Source organism: Ailuropoda melanoleuca, chromosome 8, assembly GCF_002007445.2.
Source record: "Ailuropoda melanoleuca isolate Jingjing chromosome 8, ASM200744v2, whole genome shotgun sequence".
In the NCBI taxonomy this organism is placed as follows: Eukaryota; Metazoa; Chordata; class Mammalia; order Carnivora; family Ursidae; genus Ailuropoda; species Ailuropoda melanoleuca.
This window is the reverse complement of record NC_048225.1, coordinates 127,881,211-127,897,773: the sequence shown is the minus strand read 5'-3', so window position 1 is coordinate 127,897,773 and position 16,563 is coordinate 127,881,211. Positions and strand designations below refer to the sequence as shown.

General features: G+C 49.0%; 1 protein-coding gene across 3 annotated transcripts in view; it reads left to right on the top strand.

Moving 5' to 3' along the window:
• The window catches only part of DAP3 (death associated protein 3), a 34,294-nt gene that overhangs the window by 13,899 nt on the left and 3,832 nt on the right, over positions 1 to 16,563 (top strand). For 2 of the 3 annotated variants that reach the window (XM_034667481.1, XM_002928281.4), the window contains 10 exons: positions 5,340 to 5,454; positions 8,500 to 8,622; positions 9,951 to 10,052; positions 12,075 to 12,183; positions 12,310 to 12,402; positions 13,297 to 13,427; positions 14,066 to 14,146; positions 14,423 to 14,581; positions 15,020 to 15,079; positions 15,766 to 15,855. In XM_034667481.1, coding sequence (XP_034523372.1) covers positions 5,413 to 5,454; positions 8,500 to 8,622; positions 9,951 to 10,052; positions 12,075 to 12,183; positions 12,310 to 12,402; positions 13,297 to 13,427; positions 14,066 to 14,146; positions 14,423 to 14,581; positions 15,020 to 15,079; positions 15,766 to 15,855 — 990 coding nt within the window. In that variant the 5' untranslated portion in view covers positions 5,340 to 5,412. The remainder of the gene's footprint in view (positions 1 to 5,339; positions 5,455 to 8,499; positions 8,623 to 9,950; positions 10,053 to 12,074; positions 12,184 to 12,309; positions 12,403 to 13,296; positions 13,428 to 14,065; positions 14,147 to 14,422; positions 14,582 to 15,019; positions 15,080 to 15,765; positions 15,856 to 16,563) is intronic. The other variant, XM_034667482.1, reaches the window with a different exon arrangement.

Sequence of the window (16,563 nt, the reverse complement as noted above, 5' to 3'; positions counted from 1 at the left end):
GTAGGCATTTAGCCAGAAAAGGAAAAAACAGTACACAAAACTACCTTCAGTTCATCATGTGGAAAATGGCTTGTAAAACCTAAGAGAAGGACTGGGACAGTGAATGGAAGCTGCAGGGAGACATTTCAGCTCAGATTGTGAAAGGATTTTCCAGAAAAGCTGTCTGAAAATCAGGTGGCCTGCCTTCGAGTTCCCCCTGACTGGACATGTCCAGGCACTCGAAGATGGACCATATATGATGCACAGTGACTAACAGGAAAGGCTGCCACTTTCAACAAGTCATCTAGGGTATCTGTCCCTTTTCACCTGGGTATAATAATGTCTACTTAATATGGTGGTTGTGAGATGATGCCTATAAATTGCTTAATACAGAACCTATTTCTAAAAAGTCGTGATTATTATCAGATCATGGTAGCACTAACTCAGTCCTGCACTGGTTCCGAAGAGCTCAGTTCTCGAGCTAGATCATCTTAACCTTCAGAGCCTTTGAGTCTCTCTGCATAAAAGCCTGTTCCTAGCAGTTCTGTCCATTATAGCAAAAGCTGGAGACAACGCATGGGTCTTCACTTGATGACTAGTTAAACAAACACACATCCTTACTGTGGCCCAGTGTTCAGGATTAAAGGAACAGCTCTCAATGCATATGACACAGCCTGGGGGACCGTCCAGAAAATTATGGTGAGTGGAAAAAGCCAGTATCAAAAGACTATGTACCGTGGGATTTCATTCAGAGAACATCCTTGAAATGACAAAATCACAGGAATGGAGAACAGATGAGTGGTCATCAGGGGTTAAGGAGGGGGAGACCCGGAAAGGACAACATGAAGGATCCTTGAGGTGATGGACGTGTCCTGCACGCGAGCTCTGTGGATGTCCGTGTCCGGGCGATGATCGAGTGCTGTCGCCGTGCATCTTGCGACCACGGGGGAGCCCTGGGGAAAGGCTCCGCGGGGGTTTTTCTTTCAACTGCCTGTGGCTCTGCAGTGACTTCAACAGAACAAGTTAAATTTAAAAAATGAACAAACAGAACTTTGTGATCCCGGAAGTCTTAGTCTTAACATATAGTCTTTGGGAGACCTTTCTAGATCTGGTGCGGCCTTTTCCAACTTCCTTCTCAGTATGCATTTGAGCTTCCTATGTGAGGAGACTTATTTTAGAGAGAAAGAGGCCTCTAACACTAGCTAACACCTTCATCGGAGCAGTGGCAAAACTTCAAGTACAGAGGTGAGCGAGTAGCCTTCCAGGGGCCCCCGGTGCTTCGGGTGCCTCGGACACTAAGGAAGTGATTCATCTCGGGGATTTGTTCGTTTTATCCATATTTAAAACAAAGCATGGGATCGGAGAGAGGACTCTTCTGTTTTGGGAGAGAAGTGGACAATTTATCTTTGATTTTTTCCATCAGTCATCTGTACTGTGTGTGGTAAAATATGCGGAACGTAAAATTCGCCGTAATTTTGAAGTGTGCAGTTCCGTGATGTCACACCCATGTTATTGTGCAGCCGTTGCCACTGTCTGTCCCCACGTTCTTTCCACCTTGAACCGTTAGTCTGTTCTCACAGGAGCTCTGTCCCCATACCTAACCTGTGCTCCTGCAAAGGACATGAAAAACCTGAAAGGAGAAATCAGTCCTCCGAGTTTTCATAGCACTAGTGGCTGTGAGCCTTTATCTTGCACTGCCCTGATTTGTACGCACCCTAGAAAGTAGAATGAGCGAATATTCCTCTCTTCTGCTTACATGTGGCCCGTCAATAAGATTTCTTCTGCAAATGGGTATTTTAAAAGACAAAGAAAACTTGGTTTAGTCCAGGTTGTTTGCTTTGAGATCAAACTTTTAAGATTCCCCCCCACCCCCTTTGTTTTTAAAGTAATTTCCATTATTCTTTTTTTTTTTTTTTAATGTTTATTTGAGAGAGAGCGTGCGAGCACATGCATAAGCAGGAGGGGCAGAGGGACAGGAAGAGAGAATCTCAAGCAGACAGGCGCTTGATTTCACCACCATGAGATTGCGACCTGAGCCAAAACCAAGAGTCAGACACTCAGCCAGCTGTGCCACCCAGGCACCCCTAAAGTAACTTCTATTATTTGCACGTGTCTCCCTGTTTGTGAAGCCTTTACCTTAAAAAAGCCGTGGGGAATGGATTGGAGAAGCTCATGGCTGGAAGCTGGTAGACCAATTGTAATATGGATACAAGATGGTAGTGTCCTGGGATGGAGAGCCGATCACATTTTCCTGACCAGCATTTCCCGTAATGTCCAAAACATGGCCAGAGTAATGGCCCCAATGACCACAGGCACATCTATGGGAAGACTTGACCTCAGGACCATGTCATCTGCTTTTTTTCTCTCCAGGACCCATCCCCCCTTCAAAGCTATAGCCCACAGCTGTCTGTACTAGGATGCATTGGGAAGATTGGGGAAGCAGGGTTCGGTGGGCCAGACATTGGTGGGGTCACATTGGGGTCATAAGTAGTTTTGGAGTAGGGAAAGTTGAGGTTGAGTGGAGGGCTTAGGGCTGGTTGGAAATGAGCTGATGTGGAGGGTCAGAATTGGGGTGGCAGGTACCTGTCATGGGTGGGAGAAGTGCTGGAGGCAGGGAGCTGAGGTGGTTTAAGTAGGGGAGGGTTGAGAAGAGCCAAGGTTAAGAAAATTGAGCTGGTTAGAGATGGGTATTGGGTGGTGCTGGGCGCCAGGTGGTGGTCAGTGCCAGGTGGTGTTGGGTACCAGGCGGTGATGGATGCTGGGTGGTATTGGACAGCAGGTGGTTGTGTCATCAGTTGCCAAGACCACTCCCAGCATCTGTTTCCTTAGGAGGACTTGGAAGTCAGCACGTAGTCATACTTAGGGCTGTGATTTATTACAGGGAAAGGGTACGGTGCCAGGTCAGCAAAAGGAAGGCACATCGGGCAAAGTGGAGGAAAGCAGGCACGAGCTTTAAGAGCCCTTTCCCACTAGAGTCACACAGGACACAATGACGTCAGCAGCAAGTTGTGACAACACACATGAAATGGTGCCGGCTGGGGAAACAGTCTCCGGGGAGTCTCAGCGCCTGGAGTTTGGGGCTGGCCACGTAGTCGTCATTTGCCTGGCGGGTACTGAGATGCCTGACTCTTAAGAGGGAAAGCAGGTATCCAACCCAAGCCGTGCTGTTTGTATGAATAGTTCAGACCCAGTGACCCACTCTCGGGCTGTTGGGGACTCATAAAGGCCGGGTTCCCAGACAGCTGTTCCGAGAGCAGCGGGTGGGCAGGCCTTGCTGAGGACAGCAGTCCCCGCCTGCCCGTTAGCTCTTGTCTGCGGACCTGGCTGGCGGCAGGGGGTGCTGGGCTGTGTGGGACAGCTGTGGAGACGGTGGAGGGCAGAGTGAAGGCAAGCAGATAGTGGGCAGGGAACACGGGACCTCCCCTCTGCCTGTGGGGTAATAGGACTTCATCTCCAGGCCCCGGGCACATGCTCAGAGCCACCTCCTTACTCCACTAGCATCCAGGACGATGGTATTCATAGGATTTTGCAACGATGGGGTTCCAAGGATTCAAAGACCAAGTGAATTTGGGTTAAAATGAAGTAACTTCAGTGTTTCTCAAAGACTTTAAATATCTAACATGTGTTATTATTCAACAAATTTGAATTTCTCAAATTTCTCAGCCATAGAGCGGTGGTGCATTTTAGGACTAGTTAGCCGTCACCCAAACTCATTTTGGGAACTGCTGCTTGAGACCTGTGGCTTTCCAGCACAGCACGGGGGCCTGGGGTGCCACAGGTGGAGGTGAGCCGGGTCAGTCTGGTGGACCACTGTCTGTCGTGTGGAGTGTGGGCATGGGGAAGGAAGCACATGCCTTGAATGACTGAATTGAGGAATGCATTGACATCTTCATTAAAAAGTACACTTGGAGGGGCGCCTGGGTGGCACAGCGGTTAAGCGTCTGCCTTTGGCTCAGGGCGTGATCCCGGCGTTATGGGATCGAGCCCCACATCAGGCTCCTCCGCTGTGAGCCTGCTTCTTCCTCTCCCACTCCCCCTGCTTGTGTTCCCTCTCTCGCTGGCTGTCTATATCTCTGTCAAATAAATAAATAAAATCTTTAAAAAAAAAAAAAAGAACACTTGGAAACTAAACGGAGATGGAATTCAAAGGACTCGTGTCAAGCCTCTTGCCTACTGGTGAGCTCCCGTGGTAGGGACTGTAGCAGCTCCATTTACCGCTTCTTCACGGGGCCTGACAGCAGGTGCTCGGTGACTGTTGAAGAAATGGGGCACCTCTGTTACTGCGGGTGCGTGAAAGATTTTGGGTGTAAGAGAGGTGAAAGTGATGAGCCAAAATGAAGCAAATAATTACCTGGAGATCAGACTTAGCTATGTTACCACTACTGAGTATTGAGAGTTGCACTTAAGTATTTTAAACATCTTTTAGCTCTTAAGAGATTAGGGGTTTTTTTATGAAATATTTGCAACACACAAATGAATATGTATAACACACATAATACAAAATTAGTAAAATAAAACTCCTGTGCTCATTACCCAGCATTAGAAATAGTGCATTCCCAGTCCCGCTGTGCACCCTGCCCAGCCTTGCCCCTCACCTCCTCGGAGAGGAAGCCCCGTTCCACACATGCTTATCCTTCTGCCTTTCTCCTTCGGTTTTATTCCATATATGTACATCCCCCAGTGAGTGAATTAGGTTTTACATTTTTGAATTTTACATAAATGAATCATGCTGTATATAATAGTTCTCACACAGTATTAGTTTGCATCCATGTCCTGCATGTAACTGCAGTCGATTCTTTTATTTCCTGAGTGGTGTTTCATTGTATGACCATATCTGTTTATCCAGTCCTCTGTCAATGGGTATTTGGGCTTTTTATCGTTTTTGATTATTCAGACTCTATAGTGAAGAGTGTTATACATACTTCCCAGTGCACATGTGTTTTTCCAGAATAAATACCAAGGAGTAGAATACATGGGCCATAGACCTGTACATTTTCAACTCTGTAAGATAATGCCAGATGTGTTTTCCACAATGATTGTACCCCCACCCCTGACAGTGTCCTCCCGACAGTGTCCCCCCGACAGTTCTTCCCCTGACAGTGCCCCCCCCAACAGTGTCCACCCTTGCCCCCCGACAGTGCCCCCCACACCATATGGCCTCTGGCACATTTCCTGTGGTCTTTCTCATTTTTCCGAACACGGTGTCTGAATGGTGTCTCATCAGTTCCCTGACTTGTAATGAGGATGAAAATCTTTTCATGGGTTTACTAGCCATTTGTTTCCTGTTCCATGAAACGTCCTACTTATGTTTTCTGCTTTTTTTTTTTTGTCAATTTGTGGGCATTCTGCATGTACTCTAGGTAGGAGTCCGTCGTGCCGATCTGCGGCCTGGTTGCAGCTTACCTCTTCACTTCGCTTGAGATCACAGCCAGGATGCTGAAAAGGATGACCAGGCTTGTCTCCGGGGCCCGGCAGGTGAGTCCTGGCTGACCTCACAGCTTTGTGCAGACTGTCTTTAGGCGGAATTCTTGTTTCTAGACGGACTCACTGTAACCAGAATAAGGTGCTCTGGGAGCCTCTGCTGCCGAGTGCTTTAATTTACTGCTGCACTTCACGGGGCAGCCACAGCCCCGCTCCTCCGCCGTCAGTACAGCAGCAGTGCTTGGGGACGCACCATTATTGGAGAGTTAACATCTCAAAAAGAAATAGCTGGGGCGCCTGGGTGGCTCAGTCGGTGAAGCGTCTGCCTTCGGCTCAGGTCATGACCCCAGGGTCTTGGGATCGAGCCCCACATTGGGCTCCCTGCCCAGCGGGAAGCCTGCTTCCCTCTCTCGCTCTCTCCATGTGTCAAATAAATAAAATCTTAAAAAAGAAAGAAAGAGCTAAATATGCTGGATTGCACTTATCTTTATTAACTTTTATTATCCAGTTGGATTAATGACTGTCCTCCCTTAATCAAGTATTTAAGAGAATAAGTTGCTTCTTTAGACTTCTATCATCTGATAGTTGAATAAAATAATAAAATCCTATATAGAAACGACCCTCGTGCTGTTCTCCTTCATGCACTGAGCCAGATATGTTCTCAGTACCTACCATGGGGCAGGTGCTCAGGATTCTAAGGTGACTCATTTCACATTAATGGTTATGATTTGTTGGGCTTCGTTATGTGCCAGGTGCAGTGCTAAGTGCCTTATCTCTTTAAATCTTTATGACGAGCCCAGGAAGTGGGAAATATCTTTGTTTCGCAGATACAGAAACTGAGGATTGGCAAGGCTAAGAATGCGGGAGCATTCTGTGAGGTTTGCAGAGCGCAGGCCGTCTCAGTGCCTGTGGCCTCCAGGGCTGTGCTTTGTGCCATCTCATGGTCCTTGTTCTCCAGGACGTCAGAAGCCAGTAGTGGAGTCAGTGCTGTCCCAGCACCGGGTACCCTGGCTTAGCGGGGCCTGCAGAGAGCACCCCAGACTCAAATCCCGAAGGGCGAGAACCCAGCAAGGCTCCATCACTTCCATCTCATCCTTTGCAACAGATTAGACAGCCTGGAGGAGGCTTTCCTTCCGTAGGACTCCTCTTTTTCCCAGGGGTTCATGATAAAACTTGTAGAGGTAAAATAACCTATTATTAGGAAATAAAATGAAAAAAGAGCAAGGATCAACAGAGGGAAAGACTCGGGCCTCAACTATTCACATTGAAAGGCTAAAATCTATCCTTAACGGCAGACGGGAGCAGCCTGACTCCAAACCGCAGCAAGGAGTCTGTGAGAAGAATTTTGTGCTTTCTGTAGATCGATTTAAAGTGACCTTGATGGGGGTCATGAATGCTGTTCTTTTGGGAACTGCCTGGTTTTCATTCCGGAGCTGTGCAGAGGCGACCATACACATGGTGGTTTTCCCCGGAAACACAAGACTGTCTGGGTGATGCCATATGTAACATTGTAAGAAGTAGGGAATCCATTTTGCTGGGTCTTAATTTGCTGCAAAAAGCGTTCAACTTAAAAAAAAAAAAAAAATCATAGGATTCGTGTAGAAATACCACCACCTTGTGGCCCTTGAATATTGCTACTTTTTTTGTAAAGACCTGATGCTTTGTCTCTGGTAGATGCGGCAGCTCCGGGCCTTGCTTTCAGACCCCGGGCTCTCGTCAGCTCGGCACGACCAGTGCAGCTGTGGGGGTTGTGGATGTTCTTTTGTTCTTTTTTAAGATTTTTTTTTTTTAATTTATTTATGTGCCAGAGAGAGAGAGTGCAGCAGGCAGAGGGAGAAGCAGGCTCCCCGCCGAGCACCGAGCCAGATGCAGGGCTCGATCCCAGGACCCTGGGATCATGACCTGAGCCGAAGGCAGACGCTTAACCAACTGAGCCACTCAGATGCCCCGGGTGTCATAGATGTTCCATTTCATTCTTGCTGTTGCTACACTTCCAAGATGGTTTGGGGTGACAGTCCACCACATTGGGGTGCCGTGTCAGCATGTTGATTTTAACGTTTAAACAGTTCTTTTGCTCATAAGAATTATACCCATTTAAGTTGTTTTTGTTTTTTTTTAAGATTTTATTTATTTATTTGACACAGAGAGAGACAGCCAGCGAGAAAGGGAACACAAGCAGGGGGAGTGGGAGAGGAAGAAGCAGGCTCATAGCGGAGGAGCCTGATGTGGGGCTCGATCCCATAACGCCGGGATCACGCCCTGAGCCGAAGGCAGACGCTTAACCGCTGTGCCACCCAGGCGCCCCCCAGGTAGCATTTTCTCGGCTTTGTCTCCTGAAATCCTGCACCACGAGCCCTCAGTTCAGGGGTTCCCATGTGAGGCTTACTGAGCTGCCTGTTCAGCAGTTTCTCTCACTTAGCTGGAGGCTCCCTCGTTCCATGTCCTTAATCAGAGTCTTTATTCCAGGGCAGAGCCAGCAAGAAAAGGGTTGCAGGCATGTCATGATACCTGTCATATGGGAACATTGCATGGGTCCTGTGGGAACAGAGGTGGCCGCGATTGCCACCTGGCCACCGTCCACCACTGTGGGCCAGAGCGCAGGAGGACGCGGCCCGCTCCAGGCTGCCAGCAGCCGAGCCCGGCTCCTGAACCGTCTCTAGCAGATGGCTGTGCTTCCGCGTGGGGCAGAGCCCAGCCAGAGCAATGCAGGCTACAGCAGATTCAGAGGCTGGACACCGTGACCGAACACAGAGAACTGTAGAAGCGAGGGTTCCTTGGACATAAAACTAAACTGTATATTAGTGACAGTTTCCCTGTTGTAGACGGGGCTTAAACCTCAGTTTTGTAGCGAGCATAAATAAAAATCCTGCTAATTCCAGGGGCACCTGGGGGGTTCAGTTGGTTAAGCGTCTGCCTTCAGCTCACGTCATGATCCCAGGGGCCTGGGATCGAGCCCCACATCGGGCTCCCTGTTCGGGGGGGAGCCTGCTTCTCCCTCTGCCCCTCCCCCTGCTTGTTGTGCTCTCTGTCTGTCAAATAAATAAATCTTTAAAAAAAAAACTTGCTAATTTCAAAACATGAAAATGATTTCTTTTATAGTTGGACCCTGGACGTCTTTTGCACAGGGGGCCCCAGGCCCCACAAAGCCTTGCTGCTCACCCGGATAACCAGGTTCCAGATGGGAGCCCCAGAGCCGTTTCCTGCACCAGTGAGGGTGACCCGGTAAGTTGCTAGTATGTACGTGGATTTTTTTCAGGTCTTAAAATTTGTGTTGCTGTCATTTTACATATCGGGGAAACTGAACCCAGAGAAGTGCAGCAGATCTGCCTGTGGTCAGCCCGTGCACCCAGGACACATTCTGGAGCCCAGTGGAGCCGCCTCCGTGTCCAAGGCTGTGGGAACATAAACCTCAGGCGGGCCAGTCCACACCGGATTTAACCGCCACCACCAAAGGCCACTTGTGCCCAGGATTTCGTCGGGCACGAAGTAGGTCAATTCCTTAGCAGTTAATGTGGTAGTTACTGATCTTACTGTGGGGTAGCTTGGCAGACTTCTCTTCTTCCAGATCAGATAGTATTTTAGGGTTAGGAGCCGAAGTGGTCTCTGTCACAGCTGCTTAGCTCTGCATAAACAAGTGGGTGGGGCTTTAAAAAGTAATAAATGTATAAACAAGTATAAGTAAAATAAACACACAAGATAAATAAAAGCTTATTTACAAAATGGGTAGCCGGCCGTCATCAGCCAGCCCTTAAAGAAATCAGCTTGCCCAGGATACGCGGCTGGGCTGCTAGAGAACCCAGTTGTCCCATTGGCCCGTCGTGCTATTTCCCGCCTCTCTGGGTGGGTTTCCTAGCGTCCGGAGGGGCAACGAGCATGGTTGGTGGAGACCAGCACTGAAGGTGAGGTGCGTCGGCGGAGGCCAGGGTTGCAGCAGCATCCAGTGTCGGGTTTTCCCCTTCCCTGGCACAGTGGTGGCCTCTCCTCCGTGACAGGGGTCGTGTGGTCTCCGCGTAAAGGTGAATGGACCGGCATTGAGCGTGCGTCAGGGAAGCAGTAACTCGTGACTCAGGACAGCGGCTCGGGGAGGTGTGGTTCAGTGACATCTGTGGCGCTCACCTGCTTTCAAAAGCATAAACTAAATCGGACGAGTGAAGTCACTGAAGTTGTTTTGGCTTTCCTTGCAATCACAGTCCCTTTATCGCCAGTTCCTCTGGGGTTTCTATGGGAACAGCGGTGTGCAGATGCTCTAGTCACATGACTAAAGCATCCCCACACACAGCACAGGAGAATCCAGACGGCAGGAATCATCGTGACCTGCACGTCAGGGTTGACGTTGGTGAGCAACTGGCTTCATCGTGGGGCCAGCGGCCGCGCTGTAGACACATGGTGCATCCGAGGACAACCACCAGCATTTTCTGTCTAAGATAAAATGAAAGACATCTTTTCCAGCCCTGAGAGACGAAGTTTCCTTAATACGGTCTCGCAGGCCCTTTCCGCTTCTGTAAAGTGGCTGCGACCCCGCTGCAGCTGTTGGCGTTTTTGTTTCCTAGGCCAGGCACGGGGAGCAGCACGAGGCCCGGCACTACTGCATCCCCCTCCAGGACCTCAGGACGACGTTCCCCCACGGCCTGCCCCCTCGCTTCGGCATGCAGGTGCTCAAAACCGCAGGGGCGGAGGGAGCTAAGAGCACGCGCTGTTGCTGGCAGACGGTGGAATTAAAGGAGTAGGAAACCAGAAAAGATGAAATTTGAATCTAAAAGAGATGAATTCAGCTATTGACTGTCTTCCGTAAATAGCGCTGTTACTATAATTACTTTAAGTCAGTGCTTACTTGTGGTTCACCATTGAAGGCAGGCAGAATATTCTCAGATCAGTAGTATCCTGCTACTTTGCTAGTGTTACCCACCTGACAGATTTCTAGAACCTTTGGCATTCAAATAATTGTTTATAATGCATTTAATACTTGCCTTAGCAAAATATCATGAAAATAATTAGCATGCTGTAGAAAAACAAAATCACGATCTATTCCTGAGTTAAACAGGAGTGATACTTGGATCAGATGCATTGTAGTTCTTCATTCTCCTGGATTTTCAGAAAATGTAGTTTTGTGGCTATAACTTTAACCCAGACATGTAATCTTGGGTTGCTTTATAGCCATTAAGAAAATTCGTGATTGACTGCAGGCGTGGTTTGTCGGCATCAGTAGTTCTCCGGACCCCCTCCTGCTGAACTACTTCCAGCCTCAGATTGTGCCTCTTGCTGAGACGGCCGTCCTGACTGTGCGGGTGACTTAGCTTCTGAGCCAGAGGATGGCATTCCTCCAGTGTCTTTTATTTCAAGAGACTAGATGAGACACCAGTAAGGGAGCTAATTCTGGACACGAATAGCCCGGTCATCAAGACTGTTAATTGGTGGGCGGGGGGTTGGGGGGGACGACTTGAATTTGGAAATAGGACACAGCCGGCAGAAATCCTGTGTAGTACAGCTTAAACCGATGAATTTGCAGCACAGCGTCAAGCTTCGGCGCCGCAACCGTCTCCGGTTGCTTTCAGACCGGCCTGAGCACAGGGCTTCGGAGGGTATTACTCATACATTCTTTCCATAATTTCCATTTATGTGAAGGCCAACTCCCTCCCCATTGTTTGTGTATTTTAGCACTGTCCTATTGCCTAATATGGCATTTCTGTTTTAATATCTGTATCATGTTTTTGAAGGTTTCACTTTCCATTAACTTTGAACTTGCCTGTCAAGTCCTCCAATCCAGTTGTGCGGTTAGGATTTCTTTAAAGTTACCAACAGTTTTGGGGTGTCTCGATGGCTCAGTCGGTTGAGCCTCCGACTCTTGGTTTCGGCGCAGGTCATGATCTCAGGGTTGTGGGATCAAGCCCCAAGTTGGGCTTAGCCCTCAGCCAGGACTCTGCTTGAGGACCAGTCTCTCCCTCCCCTTCTGTCCCCCCCACCCCTATGCCCACCCCCAGCTTGTGCACTGTCAAATCGTTAAAGAAGAAAATACCAACACCATTTTAATCCTTATCTACTTGTGAATAGTACTTGTTAGATATTTGTTCTTATTAAAAGACATTATTAAATACTTTATCTGCAAATTACTGTCACGCATATCAGTGCTTCCCAGATTTTTCCACCAAAGTATTCCTGGTGACGAAAAGGGATTGAACCTTTTGTGTCAGTTCTCTGGTGTCCAGTGTGGCCTCTGGGCCGTGGGGCCCCTGGTCACACCTGCTCCTGAGCCGCCGTGTATTTATTTCTGGAGAAAAGTTCAGATACAAGAATTAGCCAAAAATAGATTTAAAAGAATTAACATTTATTCAGTACTTACCATGTATCAGATACTTTGTTAAGCATTTTACGTTCTTTTAATATGTAAATCCTAAGTGGTTTACGTAGCTGTGAGACAAGACGGCTGTAGATTATTCGTAGATTTCTGTTTACTTGTGTAGCCTCTCAGCTTCACTAACAGAAATAATAGGAAAACATTAAAATAAAAAAAAAAAAGGAATAATCGGAAGGTGACTGTTGTGTTACTTGGTGTTCGCTGAATTCTGTGGATAGGTGTCCAGCCTCTCCTGGGTGGACAGGTAACGAGTGTGCAGCTGGGCGCTCTGGTTGCCTGTTAGGCTCAGTGCCTCACACCCCATCGCTGCCCTCCTTCCCAGGTGAGGACGTTCAATGAAGCTTGCCTGATGGTGAGGAGGCCGGCCCTAGAGCTCCTCCGTTACCTGAAAAACACCAATTTTGCTCACCCGGCTGTGCGGTATGTTCTCTGTATCCTTTGCTGCCTGCCAGTGCCGTCTTGAGCCAATGAGGGGAAGGAGGAGACGGAAAGGGGCCATTTGCTGACATGCCAGGTGTCCCTTCTGGTGATGTTTTCTTTAACCACAGGTGCTTTAGATGGGGAGAAGGGGACAGGAAAAACCCTCAGTCTTTGCCATGTTATTCATTTCTGTGCCAAACAGGACTGGCTGATTCTGCACATTCCAGATGGTAAGAACGCCCTCTCCTCACTGTTCTGGCGCTGGCTTCGGGGCTGCGGCGGCTCCGGGAAAGGCCGGGCAGAGCTCACCCATCCTGACTTCACTGTCATCATGAGCGGGCTGCATGGTGAAGTCAACAAGCGCAACAAGAGAAGTGCAGTGAAAACCTTTCAGAGCCTTTTGATGAGCAGAATGAAGTATTTTTAGGGGCGCCTGGGTGGCTCAGTCATTAAGCGTCTGCCTTCGGCTCAGGTCGTGATCCCGGGATCCTGGGATCGAGTCCCGCATCGGGCTCCTCGCTCAGCAGGGAGTCTGCTTCTCCCTCTCCCCCTGGTCGTTCTTTCTCTCTCTCAAATAAATAAAATCTTTTTAAAAATTAAATTAAAAATACAAACTGCCAGGAAGCTACGGTGATCTTTCAGCTACTTGTTGTGCCCCGGGTACTGATGGTACTGCTGTGTGTAAAGTCAGACGCACCAAGCAGACCTGTAAGCCTCTGGAGCAAGAAGGCTTTACGACATACAGAGCTGACTCTTGAACGGTGCCTGTCCTCTTACATGCACAGGTCTCTCAGTAAACAGTGTGCCCTACTTGTATCTTCTCATCCTTATGATCTGAGCCATGTTTTCGCTCCTCTCGCTCGCTCCACTGTAAGAATACCACGTAGAACCTGTATGTTGAGCATACGGGGTATCTGCGCACCGACGGTGCCGTCAGTGAGGCCTCCGGCCAGCAAGAGACTACTAGCGGTTCAGTAAGGGGGGGTCAGTGTCCCTCGCCCCCTGTTGTTCCAGAGTCGGTTGTCTATGGGAAGCTGACGTCGTTCCCGTAATGTAAAGAGGCACAAAGTATTTTGAGTTGAATACAGTCAGTTCCTGCCTGGTTTCCCTCCTTGTTTTTTTAGCTCATCTTTGGGTGAAAAACTGCCGGGATCTTCTGCAGTCTACCTACAACAAGCAGCGCTTTGATCAGCCTATGGAGGCTTCGAGCTGGCTGAAGAATTTCAAAACTGTGAATGAGCGTTTCTTGAGTCAGGTGACTAGACTTCCACAAGTGTGATGCTGGCTGGTCTTTAAATAGACTTGATCTTTGTGCCTGGAGCACGGGAGACCATGGCCATTCTGTGCTTCTCTCCTGTGCCTTACGCACAGCGAGTCGCCACCTGGAACCTGCCCCTCTGTGTGAACTAAAGCCGCAGCACAAGCCACCCCCAAAGCAGCGAGAGGTTTTCGGGAGCAAAGTCCAGTCCAGGTGGATCCACTGACCTGTGCGGAGCTACAGCCCCAGATCCTCTAAAGCACATTGCCTCCAGATAAGGTCTTTCATGGAACCAGACACGTACTGGGAAAATTATTCTTTGGTCCGGCGATTCTTGGATACAGTCTCTCAGTCAGGAGGTTTCAGCTCTGGGTATAAATCAGAGTCGCCTAGGAGCTTATAAATGTGGATGCCAAGGCCTCACCTCGGACCTCTGTAGTCAGAATACCTTATGGGTTGTGTTCTTACACTGTAGGCAGAAAAGGGCTAGAAAGCATTCACCTCTGTACTGGAGTCTCTTACGTGGCTTGAAAAACAGATTAAAACTAACAACCTTATCCCCCTACCTTCTCAGCTAGGGATGAATTCATCTTTAAGCTAAATAGCCTTTCTTTGGTTTTTATTTTTGTTTTTAGATAAAAGTTCAGGAGAAGTACGTCTGGAATAAGCGAGAGAGCACTGAGAAAGGCCGTCCTCTGGGAGAAGTGGTTGAACAGGTATATAAAAGACACTGGGGGGCGCCTGGGGGGCTTAGATGGTTAAGTGTCTGCCTTCCGTTCAGGCCATGGTCCTGGGGTCCTGGGATCAAGCCCCACATCAGGCACCTGCTCCAGGGGAGCCTGCGTCTCCTCTGCCGGCTGCTCCTCCTGCTTGTGTGCTCTGTCAAATAAATAAATAAAATCTTTAAAAATAAAAAAATAAACTGCATGAGTATGGTCATTCCAGAGGAGGCCTCTTCTGGGCCCGCAAGCCCCTGCCTCTCTTCCCCGCAGGGCCTGACACGCGTGAGGAATGCCACAGATGCCGTCGGGATTGTTCTTAAAGAGCTCAAGAGTCAGAGTCGCCTGGGTGCGTTCCGACTCCTGGTGGCGGTGGATGGAGTCAATGCTCTCTGGGGAAGGACCACGCTGAAGAGAGAAGATAAGAGCCCGGTAGGAAAACTGAGTTTCTCCGGTCGCTCCCACCTCTGGTGCCGCCACGTGTGGGCTGCGACATGCAGATGCACTTGCCCACGGAGCGCGTGCAATAAGATGTAGGGCAGAAGCGGCACCGGCAGAGACGCGGGTATTTGGAAATGAGCCCCACAGCGGAAGCTGCATTTTGTCCATTTTTCTTGCCCCTGCATTTTCAGAGGCTGGGTGACTGGTCTCTGTCGTGTGGCAGCCACAGCACAAGACAGCAACAGCATGGGGAAGGGTTTGCATCAGAAACCGGGTGGGGGGCGCGGGGGGGAGGGCCCCAGGCTGGCAGCCACCGAGCTCACGTAGCAGCGCAGGGTGTCCTAGTTGTTGCCAGTCGTTTGTGCCGGGAGAGCGTCCAAGCGAAGCTTGTCCTGCCCTCTGTCCCTCCTCCTGTGTGGCGGCGTGCAGGTGGCCCCCGAGGAGCTGGCGCTGGTGCACAGCCTGAGGAAGATGGTGAGAAACGACTGGGTGAGTATCCGGGACGCCCGCAACTCACCAGTCCTGAGTTTAGGGACAGAAAGTTCTTCTGTCTCATTTAATTCCCATAACTGCCAGAGTTTAGTCTTTCTATTAGGGATGCCCGGGTGCCTCCTTCGGCTCCCTCTCCCTGCCCCCTCCGCACTTGTGCGCACGCGCTCTCTCAAATAAATAAAATCCTTAAAAGTAAAGTCTATATATTTGGTTTCTAATCTTTCCACTTGATGGGGAAACAGCCCTCATATTTAAGTATTGGCACAGTTTTACTTGGCAGTTGTTCAGCATTTTTGTATCTTACCTACTTTGGAAAAGGTTTGGAAAGGTTTGTGGTCAGAGCCAAATCCAGAACTAACAACCTGTCCAGTTGCCATTTACCTGTACTAAAAATGTACTGATGACTAAGATGCATTTTTCGGGGTGCCTGGGTGGCACAGTGGTTGAGCGTCGTCTGCCTTCGGCTCAGGGCGTGATCCCAGCGTTATGGGATCGAGCCCCACATCAGGCTCCTCCACTATGAGCCTGCTTCTTCCTCTCCCACTCCCCCTGCTTGTGTTCCCTCTCTGGCTGGCTGTCTCTCTCTCTGTCAAATAAATAAATAAAATCTTTAAAAAAAAAAAAAAGATGCATTTTTCTATGTTTTCCACCTCTTTCTCACTCGGCCTTTTGTCCTCTTTCAGCACGGAGGCGCCATCGTATTGACACTGAGCCAGACTGGGTCCCTCTTCAAACCTCGGAAGGCCTACCTGCCCCAAGAGCTGCTGGGAAAGGTCCGATCATCAGAAACTCTGGTTCCCTTTAGATGGTCACTCTGTCTGAAGAGGTTTTTTGTTTTTTGGGGTTTTTTTTAATGTAATTATAGACTTGGAGAAAAATCGTATTCCTGTATGACTTTACCCAGGTTCCTAAAAGTTAACGCTTTTCCATATTGGCTTTACTCCTCCCCATCTACTTTTTTCTGTGAATTATGTGGCAGTAATCCGAGACATACTACCTGTTTTTAAATAGTCTGTAGCTCCTAAAATCAGAGACGTTCTGAATACGTAACCACAGCACAGTTACCAAATCAGGAAACCGGCGTCAATAGAATTCTGCGACCGAATCTGTAGGATGTGCTGTGATCTCGCCGGCTCTTCCGGTACCCTCCGCAGGAGCAGTCCTGGCTCCAGAGGCCCTTTCGCCTGCCCTGGATCTTTGGTCTCCTTCACTCTGAGACAGCACCTCAGTCCTTGTCTCTTACTGTCTCAATATTTGTTCCTGTTTTTGAAGAGTACATGCCAGTTACGGGTGGTTTTGTGTGTTGTCTGGTGACTTCTCCTGATGATGTCTTTCCCGGCGGCCGCCAGGGTGAACTGAGAACACTTGGTTCAGTGAAGTCACCGTGGACGCTCACGTTGAGGCTGCGTAACTAGCCTGTTACTACTCCTCACATGTCCCTTACTGGTTTGAGTGTCCATTTGGGATTCTTCCTAAACCCA